Raw genomic sequence first — 10,543 nt, 5'->3', positions numbered from 1 at the left:
ATCTGGATGAATTAATCACGTCCATGTCTGTCTATCCGTCCGTGGCCTCCTACTGTCTAATGCCCCATTGAGCTGTCTCTCAGCAGGGGCTCACCGTGGGAGTTTGGCTTTGTTGGGGGTGTAGTGTTGACCTGAGTAGTACGGGCCAACAGGACCAAGCAGGTTGTCAACGTTTGGACTCAGTTAACAGCGTTACAATTGAGCCCTGTGCAAAGGTAAGAGCAGCCGGCTCCCCTGAGACTTAAAATTCTACAGGGCCCCGAAACTTTAGAGGCTTGCTGTCACAGCACGATACTGTGTTTCACTGGGACAATACCTTCCTCCTGTATTATTAATACTAAAAGGAACAGCGATCACTCGATGCGCAAGAGTTCATTTCACTGGAGGGTCTAAAATGAGCAACTGGATCCACCCCGCCTGGCGCTCCACTGGTACTAGATGTTGAGATTGGAATACTTGGGTTCATTCCAAGGTTTTAAGTCCCAGCGATGTCAACCTAACCATCACTGTATTTATGACGCATTATTAATAGACGTATCTTCAAAGGACCCCTGACTGCCATCATCCGACGTGCATCACTTCCTTGGAGATTAAAACCAAGACAAGACTGTTGAAAATGGCTGCATTAGTCAGGAAACATGATTTGACTAAAGCGTGGTGTCGTCTACAGAAGTGAAATGAGGCTTCATCTAAAAGCCAACCGGTCTCTGTAGAGTTAGAAAGCTGGATGCTGTTGAAAAACTGTCATCGTCATCTTATTTGTAGTTTATTAAGAAGAAATAAGAAAAATCGGGTTAATCTCGACCAGTGATTCCCAACAACTGTCCTGCGGCACATTAGTGTGTGCTGCGAAATGATCACATTACACTTTGTTTGTTTAGAAATAAGTGTTTATTAACTATAAATAATGTATTTATTCACCTATCTATGCCAGTAATATAAAGTGACAGACAGAACAATTCAATCCTCTTCCAGTAGAAGGCAGAAGGTAGAATTAAACAGTAGTCATCCACACAACAGAATTATAGACTTATGTTCTACTAAACAACATTTATAAAAATATTTGTTTGTGTGATATGTGACAAAGGTAATACTTGATACTTCAATACTACTCAATTCAGTTAAGTCAACCAAAACCAGACTAATAAGTGGGAGCTGCCACTGATTCGGCTATTTGATCTAAAGCTCGTCATACACCCAATATTTATTCCTAAATGAAGAATCTGTTACACAAGGTTCCTCCACAGGGACGCCAAGATCTCTTTGCTTTGCCTCATACCTCAGCAGTAAATCCTGACGGGCCTGCCAGAAGAACGTATGTTTTAATATACAGGAAACATATAAAACATGGATTACTTTTTTTTGTTGCAGATAACCATTTTAGCAAAAGACCAAGTAACCTTGGAAATCTGGGATATTTTGTATTGTAAATCTTCGATGGATTTATTGCTGGAGTCTATCATATCCTGTAAGAGGAAAAAAAAAACATGAAAATTATTGAATATCGAAAATTATTCAGTCAGATTTAAATTCCATCATCAATTCATCAGCAATTTACAATGGCTTGGCAAAGTATTAATAGTACCGCCTTTTCTACAATTTGTCATGTCACAAGCACAAACATAAATGTAATTTATTGGAATTTCATGTGATAGATTAATATAACATCAGGCATAATGATACTGTAAATGTCTTACATAGCCACATCGATTTGTAAATGTCGTTTTGATTTTGGGTGCAGGTCTAAGCTCTTCTGTTCTTCATCTCAGTTTATACTTTATAAATTATACTCCGATATGACTTATAAGTTTTTTTCTTCTTTATGATGTTTTTTTTTGACTGCCGCAATTTATAGTCCAGAGCGATTTATAGACCGAAAGATATGGTGATCAGAATACTGTTTAGAAAAGTGGGTGTTCATAGAATATGTTATGAGCACATTGGTCCAAATGCCTTATTTTAACCTTTCTCAAAAGGAAAAACATGAAACCTGAGAAATTATAGCAATACTTGACGACGGCATATGGCAATTTTAGATCAAAACTGACCAGAAAATAAATCAAAAATAAACAGTGCCTTACTATAACATGAGATAGCCTGTACCAAACTAGTCAAGATGGCACTGTCATTATTTTGATATTTGACTTGAACTTTTTTTCTTTTCTTTTTTATCAGGGAATGAGATGCCATGGCGGCACGGTAGGCTAGTGGTTAGCACGTGCGCCTCCCAGTTCTGAGGACTCGGGTTCGAGTCCAGGCTCTGGCCTTCCTGGGTGGAGTTTGCATGTTCTCCCCGTTCCCGCGTGGGTCTTCTCCGGGTACTCCGGTCTCCTCCCACATTCCAAAGACATGCATGGCAGGTTAATTGGGCGCTCCAAATTGTCCCGAGGTGTGATGTGAGTGTGGATGGTTGTTCGTCTCTGTGTGCCCTGCGATTGGCTGGCAACCAGTCCAGGGTGTCCCCCGCCTACTGCCCATAGCCTGCTGAGATAGGCTCCAGCACCCCCCGCGACCCTTGTGAGGAATAAGCGGTCAAGAAATCATGGATGGATGGATGGATGGATGGATGGATGGATGGATGTTTTTTTGTTTTGTTTTTTTAAATCAGGGGCAGATATCACAAGTTTCACTTATTTCTGTCCCCTTTTTTTTTTTTTTTTTTAATGAAATTAAAAAAAATTAATTGAATTGAATATTTGCACTGTTAATGTTTAGGCAAATACTAAGACTAATCGAATTAATGACAAATAATTTTCTGTGGTGTGTTGCTTTAAATATATCAGGCTCTCTTGTTTGATATACACACACGCACACATACATTTTATGTTATCTTGAAAAAGGCAATCTTGCAGCATTTATTTGCACTAATGACATTTAATATAATTTCGTTGTGCATCATATACTGACAAAGATTCTGAATTCTCGTGCAAGCCACTGTATCAAAGGAAGAAAGTGTTGATAGCTGCATAGGCCCTTAAAGATTAAAGTGGGTACCTCGACACTGCGTGTGACGCTATCGAGTGTATTTCGGTCCACGTTAGAGGCCAAGATCACAGCGGCGAGCTTAGCCTGTGTCGTCGCCAAGCTGTCCATCATGCCCTTCACTTTCTCTTCCAGCTTGGCGTTCTTTTCATCCTCTTCCCGCTGAGCACGCTCAACGTCCTGAGCGAGGGTGGCACGCAGCTCGTCTCGTTCCCGCTGAAACTAGAGTCACATCCATGTGAGCGGATTATCAGAGGGGTCCTGAATGCAGCACTTTACTTTTGATTATTTGTACCTCGCTGAGTTTCTGCTTCAGTTCCTCTAATTTTTGTTTCTCATCACTGAGCTCCTTTTCTTTTCTCCTTTCATTGGCGTCCTGTTGAAAATCAAGCCGCTGGTTGCTACTTGATAAAAGGCACACAATATGAAATATCCACAGACAATAAGCAGAATATGGAAGAAAAGAACCTCTTTCCGGATGGGGTTCTTCATCTTTCTCTGAACTTCAGCACTTTTCTGCTGGACGTCAAGAAGAAGCTTATTGAGACGCTTGTTTTCCGGTAAAATACGACTCAGATTCTTTTCCTTTTCTTTTTGTTTGGTCTTTGAGTCTTCTATTTGTTTCTAGGAGACAATAGCACGAAGATTAAAAGGTGGGTGGTTAATTATTTCTTTGGAAATATTTCCATTTGTGTATTTGTGAACTAATGCTGAATTAAAGACAGAGACAGTCCAATAATGAGAGACCAGGGGCGTCAAACTTATGGCCCGCGGGCCGGATCAGGCCCACAAATGGGTTTAATCTGGCCCGCGAGATGATTTTGTAAGGGGAAAAAAAAAAAATGTAATGTCGGACTAATTAATCAGCCGGCCACAATCAAAACAAAGAGATTTGTAATTTCACAAGCAGTCCTCAGATGAGCAATGCAACTTGTACGGGGAATCGTCGTCCTGGATGTCATTATTTTACACGCAACTTAAACCGCGGTTTGTTTAATTATTATTGTTTTTTGTCATCATACACCGACATAAACGTGTTAAATACAACACAAATTCAATTACTGGTAACACAAATAGATATGACAAGGATTAACGTTCTTATAAGATCATTAACTGGGCCATGCAATGCATTCTGGGAACAATATATATGCAAAACAGGTCGATTTAACACGTCCGGAACGTATACCGGCAAAGTGTTTCCGCGTTCCATTTGCATTCATGTTATTTTTCGGAACACAGTTTTGTTCCGTAATTTAGGTCTGGTCCACGAAAATCTGCGTATAAATGACGACAATTGTTTTTAAGTTATATACTGTTATTTTCCCAATGCGGCCCACTTGATAATATATTTTCCTCCATGGCCCCTGAGCTAACATGAATTTGACACCCCTGACTTGAGACGCTTTTTGGCCACTACATCAAGCACCTGCACAGGATCCAAAAAAATCTATCAATCAAAAAATCAGCCTTTTCAAATACCGCTACAATAAGACCGTTAAAGTGGTGTCGAAATAGAGCAGACATCTCATATTTTGGTTGTCTTAGTATTCTTGATCTAGCGCTTGAATTACGCAGGAGTACTTTATGAGACCTCAAATCTGATTGAAGGAAATAGTTTGAAATGGTGTCAGATCATTGTGCTTACCTTCAATGAATCATTGTGATGCAAATCTCGTTCCATGGTTTGATTGAGGAGCGCGAGTGCGTCACCAAATATTTGATAGTGGTCTTCGATCAGAGCGCTGATGTGACTGTTCCACTGATCTTCTTGTTCGAGGACTTCCTTTTTCCTCATGTTTTCCAGCTCCTGTTGCAATAGCTCCAGCCTTTCCTTGTAGCGGGCCTCCGTTTCTACTCAAATGTATGCACAAAATGACATCCAGTTAACCCCTACACACACACACACACACACACACACACACACACACACACACATATATATATATATATATATATATATTTACAGTATTTGAAAATGTGCTTAGAATTGTTGTTCGCTGAATAATATTAATTTTCATTAATAGCGAGTTGTTTTTTGTTTTTGTTTTGTTTTTTTCCGTCGTTTATGATGTCCTGTTTTGTTAGTATGGTTCTGCTTCTCTCCCCATGTTGCCACTAATGGGGACTACTAATAGATACTTTACATTGTATTACAATTTGTGTGTTGTGGTGTGGAAATGTCAAAACTTGATTTTAATGACTTGATACCATGTGTATAAACTAGGGGTGTCAGGCGATTAAAATTTTTAATAGTTACATGATTAATCGCATATTTTATATCTGTTAAATGTACAATAAAGTATACATTTACCTGTACATTTTTTCCCCAAGTTTTCATACTCTTGTTATCATAAAAGTGGGGGGAAAAAATGTTAAACTAATAAATATGGCTGCATCCTTTAGTCATTGATACAATACTTTCATAATACATAAAACTGAGTTGATTAAAATTAAAAAGCTGTACTGTACTGTAAAAAATGCATGTGATATTAATTTGTGTTTAGTTCATTTTTCTACCACTAGATGGCATAATTGCATTTATAAGACGTTGGTGACAGCTCAGTGCATTTTTCTTTCATATTATATTATATCTAATATTTAAGTAACTTGTGAAATTCTGCACATTTTTAAAATTGTAAAATACAACTTGACCCCAATCTCCACAAATTTTTTTTCAAAACATGTCAGCTGTGTTGCGACTGTAATTCCCCCAGACAGGCTTTCCAAGTAAGGGGCCGTCATTAATCGATAGTTGAAAAGAAATTGTGGCATGAAAAGGAACTTTAACTCAAAATTAACACACTAATTTTGACACCCCTGATATAAAGACCTTATTTGTTAGTAGGTGTGATGTCATGTCAGTTTGTACTAGTGTGTTTAGGCTAGAATGCTAGCGCATACATTTGATGAGCCTCTTGTGAAGATGGTTGGTGTTTGAATAATTTAACTACTGAATACAAACATTTATGTAACATGGGCTCACACTAAATGCGTAGTGGTACATTTGACCAAACTTCAGAGCAGGTAGCAGTCGAAGTCCCACTCAGAAATAGTGTGATGGTTGTTTGTCTCTATATGTAACCTGCGACTAACTGCCCACTTCGGGGTATAGTCCACCTTTTGTGCAGAGAGATCTGAGACTTGCTCCAGCTCCCTGTTACCTCGACCATGCTGTTGATGTTTTGTAAATACAAATGGCTGAACTTGATGGAGTAGTAGTGTAAATTACATGTACTCCAGGTAAACAGTCAAAGTGATGCCACTCTTCAATGTAACAAAGCTTCAGCAGCAAACTCGTTTTTAGGGTTATAGGAGATTTAGGACATAAAGCAAGGAAACAGAAGATCTAACTCTCAAGATTTTGTATATGAAGGATCAAAGCAACACAAAAAAAGAAAACTAAGATTTTGAATCTTAGATTACAGTACTTGGTAAGTGGGACAAGATGACTTCTAAAGATCAGTTGTATGCTTCACTATAATTTGTCCTTATCTTTGAACTGATACTTGTGCTTAGTTTTCACAGTGTGGAATTGTTGCTGCATATGGTGTCTGATGACACCAATCTGCAAAAAAAAAAAATGTGAAGCTCCCATCTGGAAACTGCCTGCTTTATTGTCTCCATTTGAAGTGCTTTGTTGTCATCTTGTGGCATCTATACGCAACTACAGAGGGGTGTCAATTATTTGTAGATTTTTTTTTTTAAGCCCCTGCGAATAGCGGATATTCACTGTACAGGAAAAAAAAAATGCAATTGCAATCAGCTCTTTTAGAGAATTAGAGGTTTACCTGCCAGTCGATCCTCCCAGCTCTTCTTTGCTTTAGCCACTTCTTTACTGTGTTCCTGTTGACAAATGCATCTCAAACCAATCATTTTCTGATCATTCGGGATAACAAAGTAAAACGTTTAGCTCAATGAGAAGCATATTAGCATCCACTGAATTGATAATAATTGCTTTAAAAGATAAATCATTGTTGTCCTCACCTGCTCCAGTTCACTGATGAGGTTTTCGATGTCGAACTCGTGCATGTCATTCCTGATAGCCGACGTCTTCTTATGAAGCTCCCTCTCCAGCTGGGCTTGCTCTTTCTCCATCGCCTCAGCAGTCGTGACACGGTCTGATTCCAGTTCAGAGATGTTGTTGTGGTGCTCACACAGCAAGTGCTTCATTTTCTGCTTATACACCTGGCGTCACAGAAAGATGCAATTTTTCATTTTAAGTTATTGCGGGTGCATTTTGCTGTGGGGTAGGGTGGCAAAGAGGTGGAAAGTTTCCAATAAAATGTAATAATAATAATAATAATAATAATAATAATGACTTCTACCCTTGACTGATTCTCCATCAACCTGTAATGAAGATTAGCAGTTACCTACTTTAATCTCTACAAGGTGGCGTCCCTCATCCTCCTCAATCTTCTTCTCTTCATTTCTGAGTTGGGCCACAGCTTCCTCCAAGTGCTTCTTGGTCACATCCCAAAAAGAGTAGATCTTATCTCGCTCCAGCTGGAAGTAGTTCCTTTCTTCCCGCTCTCTGTCCAGCTCCTCTTGCAGGCTGACAATGTGCTCTATTATCTAGAATTCAGAATTCAATTTTATTTTCGTAGCGTCAACTCTCACGTCACGTAACTTGCTAACCACAGCTTTATTACATACACCCGCTTTGCCTTCGCACATAATGCATTGTTGTTGATTAACTGTCTCTCAAATCAGACCAAATATAAATAATATAGCCACAGTATTTCCCGAATTTGAATAAACTATTCAGCCAAATGAGAGGGCAGCCTGCACTGCCAACAGTATTCACCCAAGTTGTCAAGTTGATGTAACGATAAAGCTTTTCAGATGATGTATTGCAGAATAGTTTGCATTCTCACCTGCTCCTTGGACAGCTCGTCCTTGGTGAGGCCATCTATGAGTGCAGCAGACTTGATCTTGGCTGACGTTTTACCCGAACTCTTCTTTTTAGGCGGCTGGACAAAGTTCGCATGTTAGCCGAAACACCTCATTTTGCTTTAATACCATTAAAGCTAATACAGCACATTCATCTAGCTCATTGTAATTCTTAAGACATACTAGAGATAAACTTTGACTCACCATGGTTCACAAGTCGTTTGCGGATATCAGGAAGTGCTTCAAACATGTGTTGCCATGACAACATGAAATGCGTTTTCCTTGTTGGCAAAACCGCCAATAGGGGGCAGTAGATTCTCAGCTGGAAGAAGGTTCCGATCCAATCATTTAACCCTTTGATGCACAACATTTTCACACCTCTTCTAATGCACAACATGGGTCAAAAATGACCCACATTAATTTTCAATGTGATTTCATGCTGCCTGAGTGTTTCTTTCCTGCATCTTTTGAAATCTATGTATTTTATAATTGAATAATCCAAGTATTCTTGAAAAATCTTGTTTTTGATTGCCACAAATCATTATTCATAATTTTCCTGCCATATCTTACGAACAAAAATCCTTTTTGTGCTACTACGTGAAGTTTACACACATGGGTAAAAAATGACCCGTTTATCCAAGTGCAATTTAAAAATAAACAAAGGTATATGACAATAATATTTTTCTTCAAATACTTATTTTAGATGTGATTCAGGCCAAACAATCCTACTTTTATTCTATGAAACTTGTTTATTTGCAATTTTAGCAAACATCAGGCAAATAACTAATAATGAACTTGTGAATTTGACCAGCGTGAAATTGAACAGGAGTGATCACATCAGCAGAGCACAAGTTGTAAGTTCAGTCCTTAAAATTCCTCACAGATATCACAAATGACCACTGTACGTTTGTGTTCCTTGCACACAGGCTTCTTGCACTGGGAACAGCAGCTTGTTGGCTATTTTATTTTTGGCAGCTAGACAATTTGCACACGTCTTCGCCATGCCCTTGTCTTATGGTTGGGTTGTGCTTTTGTTTTTATATCCCGCATCTTCCCATTGCTTCTATGATATATGGTTTTGGAGTGTGGGTGTGCCCTCCATGCGGATCTTCATATGTGGCATGACCAGCTCTTTGCCCAGCTTCTTGATGAACAGTCAGCGAGCATTGGTGACACCGGCTGGTGTAAAAGCATTGAGGGTGTCAATATCCAGCATATTGTACAACAGCACCATGGGCCACCTCCGTGTTCTCCGCTTGCATGTGTAGGTGCCAACCATATGATCTGTTAAATCTACTCTTCCTCCTTTTGTTCTATGTAGTACTGAATCACACCATGTTTCTTCTTCCTCGTGTCATCCACTGCTTTGTCATCATGCATTGTGCTCAGGACAACATTCTTTCCTTTCTTCGGCACATGGCTCACCATGGTCATGTTAGCATTGGATCCAAATTCTGAGCTAAGATTCATGATTTGGATGGCTTTGTGGTAGGTAGTATGTCTGTCTTGTTCTGGTGAAGAATCCCTACAATAGTCAGGTTCTTCTCAAGGAGCTTCTCAGCCAGAGGGACACTGATGAAGTTGTCCATTGTGATGGTGAAACCAATGAGTGAGCAACAAAATATTCAACATTTTCTGAACCGCTTGCTCCTCACTAGGGTCGCGGGAGTATTCAACATAGAATTCAAAATTAGATCAATTCTAACACTGTGCTAGAACTTATACATTTATTTCCATATTCTATGTGTATTCTATTGTCCAGGAAACATTTCAACACGTATCTAAATGCTGCCATGTGGTCTGTTTCCAGACACAACGCCCTGGTTGTCTTGTCGTCAAACCGTATGAAGCGGTGGATATCCTCATATATCCTGAGGCCCATGGTGGCCACTGGTCTTGTACATTGTCTTTTGCATATATTTTGAATTTTTGATTTTGAATATATGTGATAGTAAACAATAAAATACATTTATTTCAAATATAGAGCAAAGCAACACTCTGGCTGCATGAAAAAACATAGAAAATACTGTAGATGTGGGTCAAAAATGACCCATGTTGTGCATTGGAAGGGTAGTAATGAAAACATCATTTTTATTCAAAAAGTATGAAGATAAACAATAAAATGACAATGTTTAATGACAAAAAACAAGTTAATTGAGGAATACCTGGAATACTGAACAATAACATTGAGTTATTGCAAAGATACAGATCATAAAAACTTTGTTGGGTCACTTTTGACTCATGTTGTGCATCAAAGGGTTAAAAATGGTAAAATATTGAAAACTCAGGAAATGAAAGTCTACATTGAAGGGTAACTAAATGGATCTATAAAAATGCACCATTTACTACTGTAAGTGCCTTTTTTCGTGAGTCATTCCACTCTTCAGGCCGCTCAAAATGTTCTCATTAGAAATCCTTTTATTTGTTCTCTCAAATAACCCTTTAAAAATTCATTTATGATAAAACTATTCTTTGGAGGGTTTATCAGGGGAGTTAAATTTGTCAATAGGTCAGATGGACCTTACAACCAGATTAGGAACCTATTCAGTCGGAAAGAGAAAGCCAAAGTAGTGATGAAAAACCTGAGGGGGAGATGTTCATCCTGACTTGTATTCAACAAATACACCAAATTAATTAAAATCCAGTGAATAAAAAGCACTTCCCTTTTGAT

The 10,543-nt window shown here is 38.8% G+C and overlaps 1 protein-coding gene across 2 annotated transcripts; it reads right to left on the bottom strand.

The window, feature by feature from the left end:
• Window positions 1–874: 874 nt before the first annotated feature.
• Window positions 875–8,139, bottom strand: drc4 (dynein regulatory complex subunit 4). 2 transcript variants are annotated; one of them, XM_077520047.1, is made up of 11 exons: window positions 8,077–8,139; window positions 7,857–7,952; window positions 7,357–7,554; window positions 6,967–7,167; window positions 6,771–6,825; window positions 4,628–4,833; window positions 3,451–3,606; window positions 3,278–3,358; window positions 2,995–3,204; window positions 1,401–1,466; window positions 875–1,302 (listed from the first exon to the last, which is right to left on the bottom strand). In XM_077520047.1, exons 1-11 carry the CDS (start codon window positions 8,077–8,079, stop codon window positions 1,180–1,182), a joined length of 1,395 nt encoding a protein of 464 aa, XP_077376173.1. In that variant the 5' UTR covers window positions 8,080–8,139; the 3' UTR covers window positions 875–1,179. The 2 variants fall into 2 exon arrangements, with proteins under 2 accessions (XP_077376173.1, XP_077376174.1); XM_077520048.1 differs by lacking the exon at window positions 1,401–1,466.
• Window positions 8,140–10,543: the final 2,404 nt, after the last annotated feature.

This window comes from Festucalex cinctus, chromosome 4 (genome assembly GCF_051991245.1).
Source record: "Festucalex cinctus isolate MCC-2025b chromosome 4, RoL_Fcin_1.0, whole genome shotgun sequence".
NCBI classification, from domain to species: Eukaryota; Metazoa; Chordata; class Actinopteri; order Syngnathiformes; family Syngnathidae; genus Festucalex; species Festucalex cinctus.
The sequence above is the reverse complement of the archived record's forward strand: the minus strand, read 5'-3'. Positions and strand labels throughout refer to the sequence as shown.